The sequence below is a fragment of the Takifugu rubripes genome, chromosome 17 (genome assembly GCF_901000725.2).
Source record: "Takifugu rubripes chromosome 17, fTakRub1.2, whole genome shotgun sequence".
Taxonomy (NCBI): domain Eukaryota; kingdom Metazoa; phylum Chordata; class Actinopteri; order Tetraodontiformes; family Tetraodontidae; genus Takifugu; species Takifugu rubripes.
The window spans coordinates 9065913-9091635 of NC_042301.1; the positions used below are offsets into that span (position 1 = coordinate 9065913).

Below are 25723 nucleotides of genomic sequence, written 5' to 3' on the forward strand. Positions count from 1 at the left end.
GATGCGAGTCTAAAGACCTGAACAAAGGCTGTTGTCGTCAGGGTAAACACAGAGCTTCTGGGGCCCTTTTCTCTTTTCATCAACAGTTCATATTCCATCATCATAGTTCATTCATAAACAGATGATTTGAAATCATTCTGCGTTCTAATGTTTTAATTTTAATTCACTGTTGAGCAATACATCAGTAAATAGTTTTAATGACATTAAAGGTGCATCTCTAAACAAGGCCTGAATTTACATTTATGTAAAGGTGAGTGAATGTCTTATCTAAAATGTGTTACACCTGTAGGGTGAAGGGGTGAAGCACCCTTCAGCCAAATAATTCTGCAATCCTCCAACAAAAACTACCTGATGTGGGGCTGAAGGACAAATTGGCACCTGCCCCCCTTTGACTTTTAAACTTAGACCCCATGTATAACAGAAGCAGGCCCCAACTCTCCTTAGAAGAGCAGTTGAAAGAGTTGAGTGATGTGGCTCACAATACCTGAGGCGGTGGCGTGACCAAATGGTCATGCATGAACACAGCTCATGTGACAGAAAGAACAGCAAAGACTTTTGGTCAACATGTCCACTATTAAGAGAAAGAAGCCTGACAGTCAAGACAAAAGTTAAGCCTGAGAAATATTTTTGGTTTACAGAATATGATCTGTGCATTTTCATGAAACATAAATGGTTTGAGCCCCTTTGTTGTAGAAATTTTTAAAGAGGAGCCGAGGAAAACGGCCACAGTTGACCGAAGGATGGTCTTGTTCACGTTCTGTATCATTGTGTCAACACAGTGAGGACGGCAAGGATGGCGACCGTGGTCAGAGGACTTGTGCAGCTTCACCAGAGTTGGTTGGTACTGTCAAAGGTTAAAGAAACATCATGATCACAGAACACATATGTGGCTATTCTTGACCTGTTACCCGTTTAGTTATGACCTGTAGGTAAAAGTGCTGCTTTATTTTTAGATTTTAATACATGTTAGAGTTTTTCTGGAGCAGCATGGCTGGAACACAATATCTTGAGCACAACAGCTGGAACAGAATATTTGGAACAGACCATCTGGAACAGAACATCTTTACCTGAGTGTAATTCTCTTCTTTTTCATTTAAAAACATTTGTAACTGATGTAAAGTTTAAAGGCCCAACGGAGACGTCAGCAGCATCAGAACTGCAACACACATCAACCAGGAAACATAGACGTTTTGTTTGAAGATCAGAACTTGTATAACCCGTCATGAACAAGATCTGTTTTTTGGATTAGTGGCGTGAGATGAAGATTACCTGATAATCTGCATGTCTTTATGAACCTTAAACATACAGATGATGCTGCTCTGTACCAAGACAAATGTTCTGGTTCACACCCTTGGGACTGAGGCAGAGGTCGGTGGTAACACAAGAACGCACAAAGTTTAGTGTATTAAATGATCTAAAGTTCTCTTTGAGTTTGTTGAAGAAGGATTCACAAAGTCTGAATTCATTTTCAAAACCCAGTTATTAATCTTTTCAATTAAACCAGGACTAAGCAAGAGAAGAAACCTTTGACCATCATGTCAAGTGTCCTCTACCCCTCTCCTGGACCCACCTGGAACCCCTAACCCTACTCAGACCTCTGTAGATTGGCTGTATTGTCTCATACCTTCAAACACAAACACTGTTGGACAAATGGTGACAAAGTCCGTGTCCTGGGGACATGTCCAGTTTCCAGGATGGTCTTTGTTGTTGATCCTGCAGCAGTGACACGTTGATGATTTAAGGATGAAATATTTGCTGTTGTACCTCGCTGGGAGATGAAGGGTTTAGATGGTGCCATGGTCACATGGTCACAGCCTTTGAGGTTAATCTGTTATTTGGTTTGTTTGATCTCCTGGTAAATGAGGGCTTTAACTCTAGTGATCCTTCATATGAAAGGACCATGAGGAACGTATGCAGAAGCTCATCCAGTTGGGTCGATTCTTTTTTATTTGCGCAGTTTTGAAAGCATTGCGTTCTTTGTTGTGTGAATTGATGAACAAATGGAAAGACAACCGAAGGCTGGAATGCCGTCACCCCTTACACAGAAACCTTTTCAGGTCTTCAGTGAGAAGCTTATTGTCCTGCCTGCCAATCAGAAGTCTCTTTGCCTAATCCAGCAGATTACCTGTCAGGATCACCAGGAGGCATGTCCACACACAATAGGCTCTTCCTGCTGACGTCAACGATCATGTCCGCTTAGCTGGCATCCTCTGACCCAACACATGTCAAGACGCCTTGTGGAACATTCAGAAACCTGGCAGAGACCCTGGATCAGTTGTGACAGAAATGTTTCACATCTATCCATGTCCTTGCTCACACACGTCAGCCTCCTTGTACAGGAAGTACATCCCAGAAGAGAGGACCAATCGGGGCCACTGGTCTCCTGATGGAGCCAAGGTGTGTCCACACTGTTTAATTGATGACTGGTTGGTATTCCCTGTCTCATACACTCCCCATTCCCATCTTGTACACAATGGTGTGTACCCCATTTTTGTAGGAGCATCCAAATGTTCAGTGAGGATCGTTGTACCTGACCCCCCAACGTGCACTCAATGTATCCCATAATGCTTTACGATTGCATGTGAGAAAAAGTTTAATATTTATGACATAAAGGGCCACTCAGTGTTTTCTATTTATTACTTAGTTAAAACAGAGATTAGAACTTTCATTCCAGCTCTAGTGTGTTACAGTTAACGACCACTGTAATTTTAGCATCTCATCAGTGTGTTTATCGCGAATACCTCCACCAAGAAGGCTATGTCATCGCTCCTGTTGGTTTGTCCGTCTGTAAAGAAGAGCTGATTACATTACGATATTCTGATATGCTGATTACGATTTCTGATTCTAGAGTGACTTTGACCTTCCAAGCACAGCAACCTTCTTTGCTATGGAACCTTGTATACTACAATACATACACACATATACATATACACTGTGTGTGTGTGTGTGTGTGTGTGTGTGTGTGTGTGTGTGTGTGTGTGTGTAATGATTGAATAAGGCCATATATATTGTTTTTGATTTTTTTAAATAAATTATTTTTCATTTTATTTTTTTAAGAGATAAATAAACCTGATTTACTTTAAGTTCATTTGACCACTGTCAGTAGCAAAAGAGTGATTTTGACTTTAACAATGCAGTTTAGGAGGAATGTTATGATTTGTTTTACTTATAAACTTCCAATGATAATATTAATATTGAAAACAAACAGTTAAAGATCACCCACCACAAAAAGAGTTGATGCAGTTTTATAGTTACTGAGATATTTTGTTTATTTGTTCAAACATTAGAAATTAAAGGCCAGTAATTGATGCCTGGTCTCTGCAGAGTTGACTGGTTTTGCTGGGTGCAGCTGCTGAAGGCTCCGTCCACAGTCGGAAGGGAGCACCGTTGTCCTGGTATTGACAGTCAGTGCTCTCAGGGCACAAAGGTCAAAACTGGGCTGGTACTTCTGGGGCTTAACCATCCCAGTGTGAGTAATGCTGCAACATTACAACCATCAGTGAGAGTCTGACAGTTCACAACATTCATCTCCTCAGAATTTCATGTTTTTAACATCTACAGTATTTGAGAGAAGCCGATGAAGCCTGCGAACAGCCCCATGACACTCCCTGGGTCTTACCCACAATCTTTTGCATGGATGGTGTGGAGCCTCCCCAGCTGACCTGGGTACAGCCCCAGCACATCTCTCCCCTGGCGAGATGCACTGAAACAGGAAGGAAGCAAAAGCTGCAATCATATTTTAATGTGTAATGACAGTTCACCTGATAGCAACACTTATTAACCATAATAAACATGATTAAGTGCTCATGGGGTCTAGAGTGGGTAAATGATTGAATAAGGCCAGTTTGGCTCACGATGGTGATGAAATGGAAACTGCAGCCCTGCGTCTGCTGTCCGGGGACCCTCTGAACTCATGCAGCCGTACAGCAACAGCAGAACCTGCCATTCGCTCCAGAACTAGGCCCAGCACCAACAGTTAAATACAGAAATCAATCGTCCCACTTTTATACTGAGACATGTTATTAACACTTTGGCCGCTAGAGGCCAGAATCACGCTGTAAATTTACCTGAAGTAATTAAATATGAACATAATCATTTCCTCATAACTGTAAAGCACCAATTACAAATTCGCATTTGTGAAAGTTTATTCTGTTCAAACTATTACAAATAGTATCAAAACTATTATCCATCACCAGAGGAAGACAAGACCTACCTGCAAATGAGCAGTGAAAAAAGTGGACCTCGGCAAGAGATCTAGAGAAATATAACACTCACACACACACACACACACACACACACACACACACACACACACACACACACACACACACACACATTGCTCTGGTTACTGTGGGACTCAGTTTACTGTTGATCGCTGTCCCAAAAAATGTCTTTTAGGAAGTATTTACACCCTGAAGCTAACCGCCGATATCTGAAAGTTGTTAAATTATCATTTGAAAGACAAAAATTAAAAAATTACATTTTTGTGGGAAAAAAGAGAGAGACTATAACAACATAAAACTTTCTGGTGTGTGTGTGTGTGTGTGTGTGTGTGTGTGTGTGTGCGTGCGTGCGTGTGCGTGTGCGTGTGTGTGTGTTCAATATGATTAACCAGAATTACTTATAAGGCTTTGTTAGCTGTGCTCAGTACAACATATTTTTATTGTCTGATGTCTAAAATTAGACCAGATGAGCTCTGCTGAATCTGAATTTTGTCTGTGTTTTAAATTAATTCTCTTCATGTTTATTATATGTAAACACATCAGGACAATATCCACATAGTGCCTGGCATTAGTGACACGGGGCTTCACACACTGTACATCATTAATGCAAAGCAGCAGCGCCAGTCCCATGCATGCGTGCAGCCAGACCAAGGACCCACCAGGATCCTCAGACAAAGCCCCCATTCACAGGAAGCCTGCCAGGGAAGGGAGCTGCTGCTGCTTCTGTTCTGCTGCACATGTCAGAAAGAAACTAATGAAACAGATAGCTGAATTTGGTGACAGTTAGTCTGGAGCCTGTTCGCAGCCTGGTCTTGAGTTGTTGGATCCAGCAGAGACAAAAGCTGGAGACCAACAAAAGCCCAGGAGGAGAGCCGTGCTGCGTTCAGGGACTCCGACACAAACTCGGACTCGCGCCATCGAGGCACGTGACCGATCCTGACAAGGTTAATCCAGACATGTGACTATATTTTACAGCAGAACGACCAAATGAGCTCCTAAACTAACCTCGGTTAGCGTTGGTTATTTATTTTAATGTTAGTTGTTTATTTTAGGGCACCCAGGTCAACCAATGCCTCATGTTTATCGAGGTGTATCTGTATTTTGTTCGTGGATCCATAATTATATGAAGTGTCATCAATATTAATTTACAAGAAGAGAATTAGAAACCCATCTTAAATCTCAGAAATATCTGGCATAAATCAATTTATATAGACAGTCTGTGTGAGCAATTATTTTTGCCGTAAACTAGTAATATTTTTATTTAATAAAAATATTCAGTTTTCTATTTAAGATATTTTTATTCTGGCTATCTCGTAATTCCATCGTTTGTCAGGTTTGTCTTTTTAGTTTTAAATGTTAAATTTGTTGGCTTATTTTGCCATAGAATTTACAGATAATTGTTCGCCTTTTACAATTTTCCAATCGTCTTTAAAAAAAAACATTTTCTGGCAATTCATTCTCCTGATTTTAATACTTTTTGCTTGACAACGTGTTGCAAGCCGACCGGTGTCGTGACTGCCGAAGTTGATATATCCGACGGCCCTTGAACACAGCAGGAGTCCTCCCAGCCAGATCCGGCTGAACGTGACGTGAGACGCGGAGCTGAGTGAGGTTTCCTGCGGAGGGAGCCGGAGCCGAGTGGGTCTGTCCGTGTGTCTGTCCGGGTGTCTGTCCAACGCCGCAGTCTCTGTCTGTCTGGGACATACAAACAGCTGCTCCTTTCGGCTATCACTGCCTGGACACGGAATCAGACACGATGGATCCCTCGCTGTGCTCCTGTTTCCCCCAGTGAAGGAAGTTCCTCCGCTGGATGCTCCTGTGCCCATTGAGGAGGGGAGGCAGAGGGGCATCCCTGTCCTTCTTCGCATACCAGGTGAATTCATTCGCATCATGCGCCCCAATGTGCCCGTGTGTTGTTCGCGTGGCTGCAAACATTAGGGGATCGCGCTGGGGGGTGGTCATCATTCCGGGGGGAGCGGGTGAGTTAGCGTGGCAGCTAGCTAGCTGTCGTTAGCGGGCGGCTGCTTCGTCATTCGCCAGTCTGGAAGGGATGCGGTGCGGGGATGCTGCTGTTGCCTGCTGCGTAAGGGGAGGGCGGGTGATGGTAACGGTAGGGTCCGTCTGGTCTCGGCCCATCTCCGGGAGGAACGACCCCTCCATAGCATCCCTCAGCCGCCCCCACCCTCCACAGACTCCCTGTTCTCCCATCAATTCGAAACTAGGAAAGTGTCGCGTCTCTGCCCGACACGAACAAATAAATTTAGGGGAGAATGGGTGTGAAAATCTAGTCGCGTCCTGCGGCCTCACCGCCTCCCGGTGGCTCTTCGTTGTTAGCCAGTTTGCCAGCTAAGCTAGCCAGCTAACATTAGCACCCCCATCATCACTACCATCCTGCTAGCATCTTTGGCTAGTTGGCATCCTCCAGCCGAGCCACCACAGGCCAGAAGGGTTTACGCAACTGGCTCTACGACCCTGATGTATAACCGAGCCGCTAGTTTACGCTTATCTGAACGACGCCTGATCGGCACAAAAGTCGCCGCCAGACATTTATTCTTGTCTGGCCAGTTAAATTGTACCGGAGCAAGCAAAGCGGATGTTGTTATGTAACACATAATGACACCACACGCCCTTGAAACAAAAGCCGTTGTTTCGATATTTGTGTGCGTGTGTGCGCGCGCGCGTGCGGTGCACGCTCCAACCGTGGCCAATAAACCGGAGGCAGGGTGGTGCTGGTGGTACCGAGGCTATCAGCGGGTCTCACCGTCCTGTCAGCGGCCTTTGTTTTTGTTGTTGCCGGCTCTCACGGTTGTTCTCCAGCTGCGGATCTTTAACACCAATGGTTTCTGTGCACAGAGTGCACCACAAACGCGCACTTGTGAAGGAGGGAGTTTTTAAGTTTTGTCATAGGAAATGGGATTATTTCAGACAAGAAAGCTGAAAGTTCAGCCATGAGAAGAGGAGTGAAATAATACTCAATGTGACTATAATAGATATGCAAATGTGTGGCATGTAGGACTGCATGTTCCACTTACTGAACCTAACAGGTTTCATTCCAATTTAATCACAATTTAAACTTTTCTAATTTGAGAAACGAAAGCCTCAGGCACAGTAAACATCCACATTTGCTGACAGAGTTAATATTATGGTGACAAAGTTCCTGATGCCTTTAGTCACAGTTACACGTTACACATTACCAGCATATGTCTGAGCAGCTGAGTGAACAGTCGCAGGCTGCAAATTAGCATTAAACAGTTTCCCTCTTAAATTATTCTGCCTTGAATAGTTCTGTTGTGCAGAGAACCTATGAAGGTGTTCTGCTCTACTCTGTTCTGTTCTGCTCGCAAGAATGCCAGGCGGGACTGTGACGGTACAATTATCCCAACGATCATGCCTTTGATGTGGGCGGTTATTGGTAATGACTGTTGGGTAAATATCTTGATTGTATTTCATATCAAAGGTTGGTTTCCTGTTTTAATGTAGTTTTTTTTTTCAGGTGCAGGTTGGTTCCCACAGGTTTTTATTCTTGGCAGATGAGACGTCTGGTGGCTTATTTAGTCTAAAATCAGGACTAAGTTTTCCATTGGTTACGATCTGATAACACCTACAGCTTGTTTTTCACCTTTAACCATGATCAGCACAGGTTAAGCCTTCTGAGATGCCAGCAGTGATTTGCTATCCCAAATAGCTGATGTAACACCTCTCCTCCACCAGGGGGCCCTGTTGGCTCTGAGGATGAAGCCGTTTCTGACGGGCTAATCCAGCTGTGACACAACTGCTGCCTCACTCTTGTGTCTTACTACTTCTTCCTTCCCAGGCTTTACTACCACCTCGGTCAATCTTTTCCTTTGGAGGAGTTTGTTAACATCAAAGTTTATCAGTGTTTACATGTTCACTCACAGCAAAGGAAATTAACTCTTGTGTCTGTTTAAACAGTTTCTGTTCAAAGTTCTTAGCTTCTTACAGCCTGGTAGCATAAGCCAGGCTTGGCCTCCTATATGATCATATGTATCACAGGTATCGTCCATTTGAATTATGCTACCTCGTAAAACATTTAAGGCCTTCTGTCTGTTGCTCTTAGGTAGCTAACGGGACTCTGAGCCCAAGTTTCCATCATATGGACCTGGTTCGGGTACGAGTCCGACACTGTAAAACCAAGCTCCATTGGGTTGGCTTTAGTGTACGTACATTTTTAAATGTGTTGCATCCTGATGCAAAGTGCTCAAAACAAACCTGAATCCTCTGAGATGGTGCTGGATGAGAGAAGGAAGGAACATTTCAATGAGAAGAGGTAAAAAGCAGAAGGAAAGAGAAGTGTAAGGAGTTAGTGAAAGAGGTGAGGAGGCAGGAAGTGTGTTAAGAGTCTGAACAATGAGTGGCAGAGGAAACCATCCACTGACCTGTGTGTGTTTTTCTTCTCCTTTTTCTGCCTCCGTTTCCTTCCAGGCTGAACAACTGCAGGAACCCACAACATCCAAGAAGAAGAAGAAGAAGGAGTGAAGGACTGGCTGAGAGAGTGAAGGAGGGGGGAAAGAAACGGGGAGTAAAGTTCATTAAAGAGGTGGGGAAGAGGGGGAGAGAGAGAGAGAGAAGTGAGGTCAGGTCAACGGGGTGAGACAGGAGCAAAGAGAAAGTGATTGTGGGAGAGAGAAAGAGAGGGCGGCAGGCTCAGCAGGTTGGCAGTTGGAGAAAGTGGTCAGGCCGAAGACTAACCCGCCGCTGCTGCATTAACCAGCCCTCCAGCGTCACGGCAACAGGAGGCGGCTGAGAGGAGAGGCCACCATGAGTGACCAGAACGTTGTGAAGGAAGGCTGGGTCCAGAAACGAGGTGAGGATGCTTCTTAACCCAGCAGGAAGTCTGCAGTCACACAACAGTTGTGAAAGAAAGTAAAGCAACAATCCTTTTTGCTTCCTTGAGATCTTCAGTTCATCTTGATCTGCTGCTGATAGTAAATTGAAGCTGCAATTGGAGGCTGTTTTTTCTCCTCTTCAGATTTCTGCTTTTCTTCCCCTTAATTGATCTGATTTGCTTTTCAAATGCTGAGATTATTTTCGTGTTCTTGAAGAGGCCAGATTATAGAGCTATCAGTTTAATAGTAATTTAATATTTTAAATATAGCAACATGTAAAATAAACTCTTCTGAGATTAAGGGATTAAACTTGATCTTGACTTGAAAGGAGCCAGGTGTTACACAACATCCTAATGGTTGTTTAGATTCTCCAGAAGTGTGTGTTCTTGTTTACCTGAGCAAAATTGCCACCTATAGTACTGGAGCACATGGAACCATGTTGTTCTTCATGTGATGGACGCAGAGGCGGCACTGTAGCCTGGTACTGAGGTTTTATCAGTGTGTGTATGTGTTGGCAGGCGGGGGGTTTCTCAGTGGCACTATAAGCAAGATGACTTAATGCTCTGCTTCCTTTCCTGTTTGGCCTCCTCGGGTCCATGAAATGTTTTTCACTCTTCAGCCTGTTTTATTCTTTGTCCATGGAAGAGAAACTCGCTCAGAGAAACTGGCTGCCGGTGATCTAAACTCTCAGTTTCCACAGGGTTCCCAGTTTGGAATTCTGCGCTGTTGAAGCAGAATGTCTGAGAAGTTTGAGCAGTAGAAATTAGCCTTATAATGAGCTTTCTGTGGTCAAGCTGGTGTAACCTGTTAGTATCAATGCATCTTCTCCTCCTGCAGGCGAGTACATCAAAAACTGGCGGCCGCGCTACTTCCTGCTGAAGACAGACGGCTCCTTCATCGGCTACAAGGACAAGCCCCAGGACTCGGACCTGGCCTACCCGCTCAACAACTTCTCTGTAGCCAGTGAGTGCAGCCCACCCTCACACACACAAACACGCCTCAAAATGCCTGCATGATGCCTACGCCTGTTTCAGAATGTCAGCTGATGAAGACAGAGCGGCCCAAACCCAACACCTTCATCATCCGCTGTCTCCAGTGGACGACGGTCATCGAAAGAACCTTCCACGTTGACACTCCTGATGAGAGGTAAAGCCACCGCTGCCAGCTCACATCCTGCGTTTGCGATGGCAAGCCATCACTGAGCTGTGGGTTCTGCTGCAGGGACGAGTGGGCCGAGGCCATCCAGATGGTGGCCGACTCTCTGGCCAAACAGGAGGAGGAGGGCATCCTGTGCAGCCCCATCTCCCAGATCGAGAACGTCAACGAGGAGGAGATGGACACATCCATCAGCCACTACAAACGAAAGGTGTGAGCGTCGCCCCAAACGTGCTTCCCTCACCCACAGCAGCAGTTTGTCATCATTCTCCCTTTGTTTGTACAGACAATGAATGATTTTGACTATCTGAAGCTGCTGGGAAAGGGAACGTTTGGGAAAGTCATTCTGGTGAAGGAAAAGGCCAGCGGCACCTATTACGCCATGAAGATCCTGAAGAAGGAAGTCATCATTGCCAAGGTTCTTGCCTGCTGCGTTACTCATTAGAAATGTTGAACATTTAGCTCAGAACCTCAAAAACAAGATTTTTGTTTTCCTCAGAATTAGGAACAAACTCAGGTTTAAAGGCCAAAGATTTGAAGTCTTTTCTCCTTACTGCAGGATGAAGTTGCTCACACACTTACAGAAAGTCGGGTATTAAAGAACACTCGGCATCCGTTTCTCACCGTGAGTACCACTGCCAACTTCATCCCGTCAAAGATCCTCAGAGAGCCTTTGAAGAGCTGATTTTAAATCTCGTTGCAGTCTCTGAAGTACTCGTTCCAGACCAAAGACCGATTGTGCTTTGTGATGGAGTACGTCAACGGAGGAGAGGTGCAGAAGTTATTTTAACTGTTACTGAAGACTGTTGATGGTTCAAAGAGCTCTAACGGAGAGCGCTCACTCTGCGCTTTTATTTTTGGACCAGTTTAAAAAATATATTTATAAAAATAACAACGATAAGAAAGCAGTTCCATAAAAGGAGAAGAATGATATAGAGAGAAAACTGGATTTAACCATGTCATTTATTATTTTTATCCTGAACTCGGTAACTTCTCTTCCGCAGCTGTTTTTTCATTTGTCAAGAGAAAGAGTTTTCTCTGAGGACCGTACACGTTTCTACGGCGCTGAAATTGTCTCAGCGCTGGACTATCTGCACTCTGCTAAGATTGTCTATCGAGACCTAAAGGTAAACCATCACTGAGTTTACAGCAGCCACTATTAAATGGAGGAAGACTTGGACCGAGTTGAAGAAAAAAACATGGTGTTTGCATCTGGTTGTTGTCCACAGCTGGAAAACCTCATGTTGGACAAAGATGGACACATCAAGATCACCGACTTTGGCCTGTGTAAAGAAGGGATCACTGATACGGCCACCATGAAGACATTCTGTGGGACCCCGGAGTACCTGGCTCCTGAGGTTAGACCTGAATGTTAACGCACACCTTTATGGCAAAACGGATTAATATTCAAGTGTGTTCCAGGTTCTTGAACTGTAGCAACATGAAATGAAGCAATCAATCAATCAATCAATAATCTTTATATAACATCTGTTACAATCAAAATTGTTTCTAGGCGCTTTACAGAATCCCAGGGCCTGACCCCCAACAAGCAACAGTGGCAAGGAAAAACTCCCCTTTAACAGTATGGAGGAAAAACTCCCCTTTAACAGTGAGGAGAGGAGAGGAGAGGAGAGGAGAGGAGAGGAGAGGAGAGGAGAGGAGAGGAGAGGAGAGGAGGCTGTGTGAATGGGTGACAGAGCCTGTCAGATGATCATGTTTCTGGACCCCAGGAGCCTCAGCCTACAGCAGAATAACTAAGATATTAACCTAATAATTAGAGGACCCTCTAAATATGATAATTATGTCTAGGATAATAACTGAAACTACAGAATTACTGACAATAAGCTTATTCAAAGAGGAAGGTCTTGGACAGGGAGCTGGTTCCACAGCATGGATGGAGCTAGGCCTCTGAGGACCTTGTGGGTCAGAAGAAGAATTTAAGAACTCTAGCTGCAGCATGTTGGATCATCTGGAGGCTTCTTAAAGAGTTGTTTGGACATCCTGATAATAAAGAATTACAATAGTTCAGCCTAGAATTAACAAATGTCCATGAATTATAATGATTGATCCCTGGAGAAGCACACAGTGGTCCTGGGATTAACACAGGGATCGCTTCCTTAAACTTAGCTACAGCATTATCTGAAAGACATCTGTTATAGTAAGACTGAGTTCTGAGCATAGAAGAATCCTTAATCATAAATGTAAAAGTGATCAAAGAATGATCTGACAGGAGTGGGTTCTGAGGGAACACTGACACATGTTCTACCTCAACACCATAAATCAGGACTAGATCTAAGGTGTGGTTGAAGTTATGAGTTGGTTGATTTATCTGCTGAAACCAACTGACTCAAGTAATGAAATGAAGCCATTTCTAAAGCTGTCATTTACAACATCTACATGGATGTTAAAGTCTCCAATAATAATGACTTTATTTTTTCTGAGGACCAGGTCAGAGAATTCGGACAGGAACTCTGAATGTGGCCCAGCAGGGGGCCAATATACAACTACAAAAAAAGTGTTTTCTGCCCTCTAGTTCAGATGGGTGATGCCAAGAGTCAGGCTTTCAAATGAACTGGAGCCATGTTTGGGTCTAGGATTAATTAATAACTTGGAGTGATACATTGCTGCCACTCCCCCTCCTTGACTAGTACAAGAGAGGGAGGCTACCACTCTGCATCCTGGTCTGGACCCTAGTTTGTCAGATCACTTTGGGTCTAATAAAATTGGACAAGTTCCTAGACATGAGAGAGATACCGTCTCTCCTAATCAGACCAGGTTTTCCCCAAAACCTGTTCCAATTGTCTACAAGGGACACCTGGTTTTCAGGGCACCACCGTGACAGCAAGCGACGAAGCGACGACATGCAACTAAAAATTTAATCACAGGCCAGATGTGGAGGGGACCAGAGAATGCTACGGAGTCCAGCATCGTTTTTGTCTAATTGCACACCGACTCTATATTAATTTCGGTTTAACTGAGGAACATCAGTGTGTCATTGAATAAATCAATCCATTATTATTACTGATGTTATCAGAGTGGGCCCAACACCAAACCTGGTGCGACTCCACAACCAGCTTTACTGTCACAGAAAGAATCATGATGGACGTGACCGGAATCAGGATGTGACCACTGGTCACTGATCAGTGCTTCATGTTTTACCGCCTATCAGAGTGGGCCCAACACTGAACCTGGTGGGACTCCTCAACCAGCTTTACTGTCCCTGATAGATTCATGATGAATGTGTCCAGAATCAGGATGTGACGGCTGGTCACTGATCAGTATTTTCTGTTTTACTGCCGCAGGTGCTGGAAGACAACGACTACGGGCGAGCAGTGGACTGGTGGGGCCTCGGTGTGGTTATGTATGAGATGATGTGTGGCCGTCTGCCATTCTACAACCAGGACCACGAGAAGCTGTTTGAGCTGATCCTCATGGAGGAGATCAAGTTCCCACGAACGCTGTCAGCAGATGCTAAGTCGCTGCTGTCAGGGTTGCTCATCAAGGACCCGAACAAACGGTGAACCCCAGTTGGGACCACAGGCATCCCCCAGGTTTACGTTTTCAAACCAAATATCCGTAGAGCAGCAATGAGACCACAGAAGGACCAAGTTCAGCCACTAATAAAGAAACAGACATCAGGCAGCAAACTCTTTCACCCTGCAGCTTATTTTGGGATGAGTTTAGGTGGATGTTCAACTGATGGAGACTTTGTCAGGGAACCGTTTGATGTCTGACTTCCTCGTCTCTCTGTCTCTGACAGGCTAGGCGGCGGACCAGATGACGCGAAGGAGATAATGCGACACAGCTTCTTCAGCACAATCGACTGGCAGGACCTCTACGACAAGAAGGTGAGAGATGTTGTCGGGCTTCAGATGTGATATTCTGCTATCAGGATTACCTCATTTCATCAAACATGTCTGTCTGCGGGACGCAAAGTCCAAAATAGACGAGAAGTTACCTCACGGCACCTCAGCCTTGGTGTCGTTCACACCTTTCTACCATTACTATTAATAGTTTGGTGTCTTTCATGTCTAAAATACTGTTGGATTATTTTAGATTTCTGCATAAAATGTGGAACAATTTTTCGATAATTCTTAAGCTTTGAACTGTTTGAACTTTTTGTGCTGTGTGCTAATGCCTGTCTCTCTGTCCCAGCTGGTCCCACCTTTCCAGCCACAGGTCTCCTCAGAGACGGACACGCGCTACTTTGATGAGGAGTTCACGGCTCAGACCATCACGATCACCCCCCCGGAGAAATGTAAGCCCCCCCCCCCATCTGTCTGTGGAGCAATTATGGAAAGATTTACACTCACTTGTGTGAACAGGGCGTTTTTGTTAGGTCACATGGAGGTTTGTGGAGCAGCTGAGGTTCTGAAGGTCAGTGGGTTTTATCCACTAACCTTATCTGGGTTTGTGTCTCCGTAGACGATGAGGATGGGATGGATGCTGCGGACAACGAACGAAGGCCTCATTTCCCACAATTCTCGTACTCAGCCAGCGGGCGGGAGTGAGCTTTGCCGCCTCACCAGTCAGTATTGTTCCCATTCGTGGCCATTTGAGGAAAACACGTAGCCATTCTAGGAAAAGAATACCAGTCTCCCCTCTTTTTCTCCTTCTCTGCCTCCTCACAGATGGGGAGAAGTCTTTTTAGGGACTTTAAAAGAGGTTTTTGCACAGTGGGACAGACCAGCCGGTCTTCTCACATAAAGTCTCCTACAGTTTCAACACTATTTCCTGCAGAAGGCAATGTTTTTTGTCAACTATTCAGTCAGTGTTTAGTTGTCAGTCCCGGGTTTTGTTCTTCTTTTACTTATCGTTTCCCACATTTTTCTTTTTTTTACTTTCTTGCACTTAGTTGGGATGAGCCGTTTTAGGGAACAAAAAACCAAAAATGTTGCCTTACGTGTGCAGACGTTTCGTATCAAATCGACAGGGTGTTGGGGGTGTTTACGTTGAGAGTACATGCATGGCTCGTGATTCACTCATAAAAAGAAAAAAACCTTTCTCGTACAGTTGCCATGGTGATGCACATGCCCTAATCCCATGGTGACGAAGATCATGTCCGGTATAAAATGGGGGGAAAAAAGAGAGATGGCGATGGATGAGTTGTTCCTATCATCATCAGTGTCATGACTTCTTTTAAGGATTCTTTGATTTTCAAACGGGAAACACTAAACTGCCAGAAACTGCACATATTCACTCAGGCGCCACAGAGCACAACCGCATCAGAACTCAGCTAACTGTTTCAGCGATCCACAGCCGCCAGGAGAACCAGGCCTTTCTCTTCTACCCCTAACCCCTCACCCCTTCTCACCCCCCAAACCTCTTCACCCCCTTCAACCCCTCCCTAACACTCCTTACCTCCTCCTCACCCTCCTCAAACCTCCTCACCCCCAAATCCCTCCTCACCACCTCCTCCCCCTTCCCACTCCTCGCCTCTTTAGTCTCTTCTGTTTCCTCATCATAGCTCTAGGATTGGTGGAATGGGTGTTTACGCAGGCAAACATGATGTACGTATGTGAGACATAGGGGGCGGGGTCTAACTGATGCTGTCATAATACACATGCGTACACACACAGACACAAAGCTGTGATTTCTTCAAGCTGATCAGAATAAAGTCGACAGGTTCTCAAACATTCCAGGATTATTTGATAAAAGGAAAACTGTGACTGAAAAGATGATAATTTAACTGACATGAATGAAAACGTTAGCGGAGCAAACTGGTTTACGTCCCCATCGATGGTTGAGAGCAGTACTTCCTGTGATTGTTGATGGCGCCCCCAGTGGTGTGATGACCGCAGGACAGTTAACGCAGCAGCAACTCACTGGTCAAAGGGTTTTCATTTTTCATAAGACAGTTACACACACACACACACACACACAGGTGTTTGTTTTTTTATTTTTACCCTGTTAGTCAGTCAAACATTCCAGCAAAGGTCAAACATATGGCTTTGTGCAAAGTGACGGCTTTCTTTTGATCAGTTTGTGTTTGAGTTTTTCTCCGACTCAGACTTGTGAATTTGTGTGTAAATGACATGAAAATGATATGAAACATATCAGAATCGTGTTTGGATCTGAGTGAGACTCACAAGAGAAAAAACACATACAGACACACAGACTGTTTTTAGATGAAAGTTCAGAGAATTTATCACAGACTAACTGAATTTAGGCTTCCATGGAGGTGGGGTCTGTCTTGTCAGTATTGTGAGAAAAATATAATTTATATTAACATTCACACATTTTCAAACTTTTGAATTGAGGGTTATCAGTAAATAACTCATGTCATAAGATATCTGAGCCGTGAGACCCTCGTGTGTGTGTGTGTGTGTGTGTGTGTGTGTGTGTGTGTGTGTGTGTGTGTGTGTGTGTGTGTGTGTGTGTGTGTGTGTGTGTGTGTGTGTGTGTGTGTGTGTGTGTCCATATTCATAAAAAAAAGCCCCCGAAATGATGTAAATATGCAAGTGTTTTGTTTTTGTGGATTCTTTACAGACCAGACATTTTCTCTGTGCAATGGAAACTTTGAAACCTACATTTATTTAAAAGAACAAAGACGGGACACTTGAGCCCTGGCGTTACCGTCTCTATCCCATTGCTCGTCTCCATGGAGATGAGCCCCGCTCTGTTCCGTTGCTGTGGTTTGTGACCATGTGGCCGTAGTCGTGGAGTCTGACTGTCACTTTGTTTCCTGTGGGGACTGCGGCCATCTGGTTTCATCAGGTTCAATCCCACAATCCTTTGCACCTCCTCCCATCTTTTGTACCACAGCATCACTTATTTATGTTTGACATCCCAGCGTTAACGTTTATGTCAGGAAAAAGGCACTGATCGAACGTCGATGATGATGGATGCATTAACTGAAGTCATTCTATTTGTTTTTTTGTTGTTTTTTTGCTTTGGTTTGGATGGTTTGTCCGTTTTCTTACCAAAACATTAGAGCAAGAACCCAGTAGTGGACTTGCATTGCCGTGGTAGTATTTATTTTGAATTAAATTAAAAGAAATACATTTCAGGGTCTCTGCAGTCGTGACTTTTTATTTAGTTGTTCAGCCTTTATTTTTCTGGCTCAGAAACAGAGATTGAAGGAACCTGAGAAGAACAGGAACTATGTTTGATTGCCTTTTAAATGCACCTGAAAGTTTCAAATCGTAATGATTCCTAAACCTTTTAATCTAAAAAAGTAGAATAAAGTTTAAACATTCTGTCCAAAATTCAGATGTCAAATGTTTCTTTAAATTAAAACATCCCAAATCAGTTTAAAATGTTTTTATTCTGGTTAAAGACTCCCAGCAGTTAAACACAACAAAATGGACCAATACAAATTAAATTAGAATACAAGCAGCTGTACAGCCACTTTTTAAAGAACTTTTTTTCCTGAAACAACCAATACAAAAATTGTGATAAGCTCAATCACACGTCCACTGCCTGCATTTGAGCTAAGCTAATTAGAAGAATGAATTTTAGTTGCAAATGTGAACAAACACCCTCAATGTAGCCTTGGTCCTGGTCAGAGAAGCTGGAGCAGGTAGGTGGACCCCTGCTGAGATCTCCCAGCATCCTCGGCTGCTGCAGCCTTCAGTCCGTGACGGTCGGGGGCCAGTCCACGTCCACAGACTAATTGAGACAAAAACATGTTCAGCTGCTGAACTCTGTCCCGGGTTCTGCTTTAGCTCCTCACCTCCACGTCCAACTCCAGGATGTCGGTGTCGGTCTTCAGCAGCTCACACATATTGGGTTGAGTCCGACCAAAGTCTCCATGGACAAACTCTTTAATGTAACTGTTGGTGGATGTTCAGGAAGTCACATTTATGCCACAAACAAACTTGTTAACTTCCTGTGAGCTTTTAGAGAAATTCTGACAGTGAGAAGCTGATTATTTCTGCAGACTTTAACCCAACTAAGCGATGACAGTAAAGAGGCTCCAGTTGAGAGGATACGTCCCTGCCTGCGTCTTCAGGCCCAAGTAGAAGTGGTGAGCGTCCACAAACCTGGTGCTCATGCTGTGGATGACCCTCTGACGCACCGCCAGGGCTCGCCGGTGCAGAACCCTGAGAGGCGTCTTCTGGTTCAGAGTCAGATCCTGAACAACAGGAGGACTTTAACCATGATGTAATCTGATTACAGGATGTGGCTCATCAGAATATAGGTATCATTAATGCAAATCTTTAGGGTGCTGAAATGTGACAGTAGCAGGTAGGGGTGTAGTAGGGTGTGTGTGTGTAGCTCGGACCTTGATGTCATCCATGAAGCTGAGGTCTTCTCTCTGAATGGCCTTGTGGGTCCAGACAAGCGCAGTGTATGACTTGGTTTTCTCCTCCTCTCCCTCCTTCATCCGGCTCGTGGCCTCCCTGCAGGTGGATCACACAGATCACATCTGATCTGACTCTGTGGCTCTGGCGGGTCAACCGTTAACATATCCAGACACTCACCTAGTCACAATCTGCAAGTCTCTCACCCGGATTTTGTCTGAAGATGCATTGATGGTCTGAAAGCAAGAGCAGACAGCATAAGAGAAAGGAGAGGACTGAGAGTTGTTCACAACGTGGACTCCTGGACCTCCTGAAGCTGCTTCATCTCTACTTTGCTGACTCTGGATCTGTGAGGATTCAGCAGCTCCATCGCAAACGGACGACCTGCCGATCAAAGCAGACCAGGAAAGTCAAACTTTAACCTCAGACAGAGTCAAGCTTTAGAAACTAATCTGACCATTTCCAAGGGTCCGGACGTCCACGTCCTCCCTGCCGGAGGAGGAGAAGTTAAAACCTAGAACAGAAGAGTTGGGCTCAGGTCCAGCTGAGACAAGTGCAGCCGCAGCAGCTTCCAGGACTCACCATCAGCTCTGAAGGTCACCAGGATGGGCGCAGCGATCAACTCCTCCACTGATGACTCCATCCTCCTCTGCCCGTCAATCACCCATGGCGTCTGGGGGAGGCTGCGGCAGAACTTGTTGTACCTGCCTAATATAGTAAGAACGTCAGCAAGCCAAACACACAAACACCTCGTGTCTGTATTGTAGCGATACCTGCAATGAAGAGAGAGACATGGAGACACTGGACGTCCTGTTGGACACAGTGTCTGGACGGCCGTGCCGGAGGTGACGGATAATGCCTGTAACACAATCATCTTCATCATCATCGCCATCAACACCTCCAAAAGGTTTGACAAAGAGAAACTGGTTCCTACTTTAAAAATGCAAAATCTGAAATCTTGTCCAGAGCTTTGACCACCGCCATCCGTGTGAACACCGACTGCACACACACACACACAAAGACCAGAACATGATGCTTTTGTTTCCTTTTTAATGTGAAAACTGAATCGAGTTCTGACAACTGCATTTTTTTTTCAAATTTATGAATATTTTTTAATTAAAAATCCATTTCCCTCATTTGAAAATTTCTTTTAACTCAGTTTGAAGTCAAATCATTTTCTTGATAATTTAATAATTTTTAGCAGATTAAAACTACATAACCATTTTTTCCCCTTGTTTTCTCAAATGCTTTGAGTTGGACTTTAAACACAGAATTTGAGCGTTTGGCTCAAAACTCTCACTGACGTCAAATCTCTGCCTGTAGTCTTAATCCAGATTATTTAATTCAGATTATTAATTTGCTCAGGTAAGAATGAAACTGCTCACCTGTTTGTTCTTGGTGGGTTTGAAACAGTTGGGACATGTGGACGCACTGCAGGACAGACAACAGAAAGCACATACACACACACAGGATCTTTATCACTTTGAAAAAAAACACTAATATCTAATAATCTCTTATCAAATATTGATTTCTTATTAAAGGTGATGATTAAACTTGACCGTTGTTGGCTGCAGACTCACAGAAAGTAACAGTCGCTGTCCGTCTCTGGGTGACTGAACTCCACACCCACCTCGAACAAACTCTGGAAAATAAAAATGAACTTAAAACTAGGTTGAATGTAATTTACAAACCAAAACAGCTTGGTATGTTTTCGCTCTTTACCTTGGTAACCACGGCAACTCCCCCCAGCTCCTTAGCAATCAGGCCTTGCATGACCCACTTGAATGCTTCCTTCACCTGGATGACGTCGTCCTCGCTGAGCGACATGCATTTCTCTCTGAAGGTAACAAGGGACATCAGAAAGTAGTGGTGGCTCATTCCTACTTTTCAAAATAAAACATTTACCTGACTTCCTTTTTCACATGAAGCCAACAGGAGTGCTGCAGGGTCCAAGAACAAAGTTAGAGTAACTGCAGAGCACTTTTTGAAAGTTCAAAGTTAAAAAAACAGAAAAAACTACATTAAACCATCAATTAATTATTCAATCAATCTAAAATCCAAAGATTCATCCAGATAGAAGCTGCTTCATATGTGATTACACCACAGACACATTGGAGTAGCTTAATATTTTGCTGGATCTGCAGAGATCTGGATATGAAGGACCAGAAGCAGGACAGTGAAGGTGAAAACATCGCAAACTGACTTCTCGAACACACAGCTGAGGAGGCAGAGACACGGACAACACCAGGCTGTCAAATTCATACTGTTCCGCCTTCACCGCTGCTGCTATCTGTGGACAGGGAGGGAAAAAAAAAAATCAGCGCCCTTTTCAACTGGGAGGAACAATGTGTTTGACCACGTCTTCACACACCTTTATAGCCCGAGTGACATCACAGAATTCCTGCAGGACACCCAGACACGCCACACACACGTGTGACTCTTCATCCTCCTGCATCTCCACAGTCACAGTGCCATCCTTTGAAGCATCACCACTTGCACAATGCTCTAATTTGGCTCGTTTACTTGGTGGGTCTCCCCGCGTCTCTGAGCCTGATGCATCATGGGATTTGGTTTCCTCTGTGGAGTCTGGTGAATCTTGGACTATTTCGTTATTGTTAATGAAAGCTTGAAGTTCCTTGAGCGTCTCCTGTGGGGGGGAAGCAGAGTGGATACAAGTCTGGGATCTTTGTGAGGTGGCTGCTGTGTGAGGTTGAGGAGGTTCACCTGCTCAGGTTGTCTGAATGCAGCCTGAACACTTGTGCAGCAGAACCTGAGCACGCAGCGGGAGCAGCAGCCGGCTGCCAGCAGCTTCTGGACCACCGGTTTGTCTTTCTCCTTCAGAGGCAGCATGGCCCCAACCTGCGGGAGAACAGTTTCTCTGCACCTTAGAAATGCGTCTTTGAACCGATAAGTCTTGGAAGAATCAGCACCAGAAATAAAATGAATTACACGACGTCAAAATGTCCCACGTGTTTGTACAACTAATGTATTTCTCACATGTAAATCTAATGTGCTTTCAAATTATGCATTCAAAGGGGAAGTCAAACAGTTTCTTACATAGCGTTACTACTATGATCATCAAATATGTAAGAAGTAATCTCGAACTCACATACCCGTGATGTTGAAATCAAAAATTACTTGTAGACTGTGTTCTGCTAAGCTAAGTTAGCTAACAGTGAGGATTTTTTTTTTAACAAATCGTCTGGCCGAGCTGATGACAGTAAGGCTGCTGAAGAAACACCTGGTGATTATTCAAGAGAAGGATCATTTTAAATCCAACAGTTCTGCCGAACATGCTCAATGTAATTAAACTACTTGCTACTGCGATGAGAAAGACAAGACCAATCAACCGCGATTATATATTCTTAAATTAATGCCAAACATTCGTGTTAAGCACCGAGTAAAGATGACTACAAATTTCCCTTTGTAAATTAACTAATTAAACCTACACGCTTTACAAAAGTTATCCAACGAACCGACAAACAAGAAATAAAACAAACCTTAGTAGACGCCGCAAGATCGGAAATCGATACTTACTGTCTGAAACGTCATCACCGTGCGCCGCGCATTTTGACAGCCGGGTCCTTCGTCTTGCTGGCTCTGGAAGGTTCTGAGCAGCGCTTGGTGGCAATATCCTCATCTGAGTCCATCCGAACAAAAAGTGAACTGTTTCATCCTCGGACCACATCGGTCCTTTTTTGAAGACACTTATTAACGTTTTCCATCGATTCGATAGTCAAAATGCCTGAAGCTAAAGCGACTTCGAGCGCCTCAAACACGGGTAAAAACAAAGGAGGGGCGTATCAGGACCGCGACAAACCGGCCCAGATTCGGTACAGTAATATCTCAGCTGCCAAAGGTAGGATAATCATTTTGAACGCTCCACGAAAAACCTATTTTTAGAAACCCAGCTTTGGGCTCATTTCTGGATTGGGGCTGGCCCCATCGTTCGAGGTACCGTTATTCATTGTCATATCCGTATTAGCTTCGACCTGATCCATAATTGAATTCAGCACCGGGTTGGTGTACAATAATGCTCAGTTAATCAATTGATCTTAAATCTCCATTAAATTGGTATTGGTCCCGATCGACGGAAAATGACAGTGACTGCAGAGTTGTGATGAACCAAATGTGAAAGTCGTTGTTTTGAGCTTTTCAACAGTTTAGAGATTTATGTCATAGTTTTATGATGAGTTGATCAAACTGACAATTCCTTCTGGTTTGGCAGCTGTTGCAGATGCGGTCCGTACCAGCCTTGGACCCAAAGGGATGGACAAGATGGTTAGTAGGCTGGCTTCATGGTGCTCAGCGACATTCTGCAGTCTTCCTAATGTGGCAGGTTTCTTTTTTTTTTCTTTTTTTTAGATCCAGGATGAGAAAGGTGACGTAACCATCACTAATGATGGTGCCACCATTCTTAAACAGATGCAGGTGCTCCACCCTTCAGCCAAAATGGTGCGTTCCACTGGAGATTTTCTAGAATTACATTTGTTGTTTCAGGATTGGCTGATGTTTAATTTCTCTCACATTTGTGCCGTCAGCTTGTTGAGCTGTCCAAAGCCCAGGACATTGAAGCTGGAGATGGAACAACCTCTGTGGTGGTGATTGCTGGAGCACTGCTGGATTCTTGCAACAGACTGCTACAGAGAGGTACAGACCAAAGTTTTATGAATGCAGTATTTTGTGCAGCTACAGTTCAGTAAGCTCAATAAATGCACAAATTGAAAGTTCTTTGACTGCTGTGCCGAGCAGGCATCCACCCGACCATCATCTCCGAGTCCTTTCAGAAGGCAGTGGATAAAGGCGTGGAGGTGCTGACGGCCATGAGCCAACCAGTACAGCTGGGTGACCGTGAAACGCTGCTCAACAGCGCCACCACGTCTCTGTGCTCCAAAGTGGTGTCGCAGTATTCCAGTCTGCTGGCACCAATGAGTGTGGATGCGGTCATGCGGGTTATTGACCCGGCCACCGCCACCAGCGTCGACCTCCACGACATTAAAATCATCAAGAAGCTTGGGTGAGTAAAGTCAAATTGCTGCTTCGCGTTTTTTATGTTTCGCAGACTTGTCTGACCGTGTTTTCAGAGGGACCATTGATGACTGTGAGCTGGTGGAGGGTCTGGTTCTGACCCAGAGGGTGGCCAACAGTAGTGTGAGTCGTGTGGAGAAAGCCAAGATAGGCCTTATCCAGTTCTGCTTGTCTCCACCCAAAACTGATGTGAGTCAGAACGTTGTTGGCTGATGTCTGCAGAGTTCACTGCAGTCATGCTTTTCTACCTTGTTTTGCTGGACTGGCTTCTCCTGAGATTCTGTGTGTGTCCGGCGTGTAGATGGACAACCAGATCGTGGTGTCAGACTATACTCAGATGGATCGTGTGCTGCGTGAGGAGCGTGCGTACATCCTCAACATGGTGAAACAGATCAAAAAGGCTGGCTGTAATGTTCTGTTCATCCAAAAGTCCATCCTCAGGTACACAATCATTTAAAGGAACACACACTCTGACCTGAGCGTCAACACTGAACCTTCTTCTCTACTGCAGAGATGCACTGAGTGACCTCGCCTTGCATTTTCTCAATAAAATGAAGATCATGGTGGTGAAGGACATCGAGAGAGAGGACATTGAGTTCATCTGCAAGGTGACAGTCGCAGTATTCAGTATTAGACCCATATTAGGATGTTTAGTTGTTAAACACTACACTGTCCACTCCCAGGCAGATTACTTGCTGAGCCTATACATGCGACTGATCACATTTGTTAATTGGTGATATGAAGTTGTTAATGTTTCCTTGGGTAAACTCTTTCAGCTTTTGCACAATAAGTAAAAGCAAAGTCTTCTCTCCAGACTATTGGCACCAAACCCATCGCCCATATCGACCACTTCACCCCAGAGATGTTGGGCACAGCGGAGCTAGCAGAGGAGGTCAGCCTGGATGGTTCTGGAAAGTTGGTGAAGGTATGCATCAGGATGTCAGCAAGAACCAACGAAAGATCATGAGGTAGCTTCCTCTAACTTCTTCTCCACTCCGTGCAGATCACAGGCTGCGCCAGTCCCGGGAAGACGGTGAGCATCGTGGTGCGAGGCTCCAACAAGTTGGTGATTGAGGAGGCGGAGCGTTCCATCCACGATGCCCTCTGTGTCATTCGCTGCCTTGTCAAAAAGAGGTCAGTTACCTCAACAGAAACAGGCTTTCACACGATACACTCTTGGTGGTTTTGGACCTCTGACAAAGGCGCTCCTGCACTGACTCGTCCTGCAGGAGCGTAACAAACAGAGGAAGAGTCACGTCTGAATGCTCGCCACTCATTCAGTCCCTGCTGTCTGGGCTGCCTGGTCGGCGAGCACTCCCACACACACACACTATACACACAATGAATCAACAAATCGATGCCTTTTAATTCAGCAGCCTCACCCTCTGGTCATCTGCATTTGTACTTATTGAGCTTTTCTTCTGTTTTTCTCTGGCTGATGTTTCACCCATCAGGGCTCTGATTGCTGGCGGTGGCGCTCCAGAAATTGAGCTTGCTGTGCGTCTGGCTGAGTACTCACGCACACTGGGTGGTATGGAGGCCTACTGCGTACGGGCATACAGCGACGCACTTGAAGTAATCCCTTCAACTCTGGCTGAAAACGCAGGCCTGAACCCCATTTCCACCGTGACTGAGCTCCGCAACAGGCATGCTCAAGGAGACAAGATGGCCGGCATTAACGTGCGCAAGGTGAGTGCTGCTTCTCTCCAGGGATGCATCCACAACAGCACGGTTGTGTCAGCCTGATCTAATTCTTTATTTTTTAATGTGTAATAGGGAGGAATCTCCAACATCATGGAGGAGCTGGTGGTTCAACCTTTGTTGGTTTCCATCAGTGCGCTGACCTTGGCCACAGAGACGGTTCGCAGCATCCTCAAGATTGATGATGTGGTAAGATGATGGTTCATTTATCCACGTTAAAACACAACTTTTGAGCTTTGACTGAGAACTGTTCGGCGTAGAGATGGAACTTTAAACCTGTGTTCTTCAATAAATTCAACAAATTTATTATTTTTCTCTTTTTTGGCAGGTAAACGCTCGATAAGATTTGTGTGCTGTTACTAAGCCTGCTCAAGCCATGAAGGATCGAGGCCTCTGCCAACTTCATACAATTTCCACTGTGGATGTTCGGTTGCATAAGTTAATAAAAGGCTTGTTTTTGTTGATTCTAGCTGTTGATTGTGATTTATTTTAGACAAGTGTATGGGAAAAATACACATTGTCT

General features: G+C 44.7%; 3 protein-coding genes across 6 annotated transcripts; 2 read left to right on the top strand and 1 right to left on the bottom strand.

Annotated features, from left to right (window-relative positions):
- The first annotated feature begins 5792 nt into the window (after positions 1 to 5792).
- On the top strand, positions 5793 to 17237 carry akt3b (v-akt murine thymoma viral oncogene homolog 3b). Its single transcript, XM_003972189.3, has 14 exons — positions 5793 to 6096; positions 8667 to 9048; positions 9908 to 10033; positions 10105 to 10216; positions 10292 to 10436; positions 10512 to 10643; positions 10785 to 10850; positions 10929 to 10997; positions 11230 to 11352; positions 11455 to 11583; positions 13528 to 13742; positions 13986 to 14073; positions 14381 to 14483; positions 14651 to 17237. Exons 2-14 carry the CDS (start codon positions 9003 to 9005, stop codon positions 14734 to 14736), a joined length of 1440 nt encoding a protein of 479 aa, XP_003972238.1. The 5' UTR covers positions 5793 to 6096; positions 8667 to 9002; the 3' UTR covers positions 14737 to 17237.
- A 236-nt stretch (positions 17238 to 17473) lies between these two features.
- Positions 17474 to 22038, bottom strand: pus10 (pseudouridine synthase 10). Of its 4 annotated transcripts, none has more exons than XM_029850427.1 (18): positions 22009 to 22038; positions 21196 to 21330; positions 20843 to 21118; positions 20675 to 20761; positions 20377 to 20411; positions 20194 to 20308; positions 20052 to 20113; positions 19857 to 19902; positions 19406 to 19470; positions 19245 to 19330; positions 19054 to 19179; positions 18929 to 18985; positions 18779 to 18855; positions 18652 to 18707; positions 18453 to 18570; positions 18211 to 18302; positions 17901 to 18000; positions 17474 to 17836 (listed from the first exon to the last, which is right to left on the bottom strand). In XM_029850427.1, exons 1-18 carry the CDS (start codon positions 22021 to 22023, stop codon positions 17798 to 17800), a joined length of 1587 nt encoding a protein of 528 aa, XP_029706287.1. In that variant the 5' UTR covers positions 22024 to 22038; the 3' UTR covers positions 17474 to 17797. The 4 variants fall into 4 exon arrangements, with proteins under 4 accessions (XP_029706287.1, XP_029706286.1, XP_011610934.1 ...); XM_029850426.1 differs by having other exon boundaries at positions 18160 to 18302; XM_011612632.2 differs by having other exon boundaries at positions 18160 to 18302; positions 21972 to 22016.
- Positions 22039 to 22188: 150 nt separating this feature from the next.
- Positions 22189 to 25578, top strand: cct4 (chaperonin containing TCP1, subunit 4 (delta)). The gene is given in 13 exon segments (NM_001032679.1): positions 22189 to 22330; positions 22700 to 22752; positions 22837 to 22926; positions 23013 to 23121; positions 23224 to 23488; positions 23556 to 23688; positions 23801 to 23940; positions 24011 to 24107; positions 24314 to 24424; positions 24503 to 24633; positions 24954 to 25188; positions 25276 to 25389; positions 25529 to 25578. Coding segments are annotated over 13 exon segments (1611 nt in total). The 5' UTR covers positions 22189 to 22212; the 3' UTR covers positions 25544 to 25578.
- The last annotated feature ends 145 nt before the right edge of the window (positions 25579 to 25723 follow it).

What these genes read in the sequence shown, in the direction of transcription:
- akt3b (XM_003972189.3), top strand. Translation starts at nt 9,003, where the DNA reads ATGAGTGACCAGAACGTTGTGAAGGAAGGCTGGGTCCAGAAACGAG. An exon ending in CAACAACTTCTCTGTAGCCA is followed by an intron (nt 10,034 to 10,104) that starts GTGAGTGCAGCC and finishes CGCCTGTTTCAG; the next exon opens with AATGTCAGCTGATGAAGACA. An exon ending in GTTGACACTCCTGATGAGAG is followed by an intron (nt 10,217 to 10,291) that starts GTAAAGCCACCG and finishes GTTCTGCTGCAG; the next exon opens with GGACGAGTGGGCCGAGGCCA.
- pus10 (XM_029850426.1), bottom strand. An exon ending in TGTCTCTCTCTTCATTGCAG is followed by an intron (nt 19,180 to 19,244) that starts GTATCGCTACAA and finishes TTACTATATTAG; the next exon opens with GCAGGTACAACAAGTTCTGC. An exon ending in GCTTCATGGATGACATCAAG is followed by an intron (nt 18,303 to 18,452) that starts GTCCGAGCTACA and finishes CCTGTTGTTCAG; the next exon opens with GATCTGACTCTGAACCAGAA.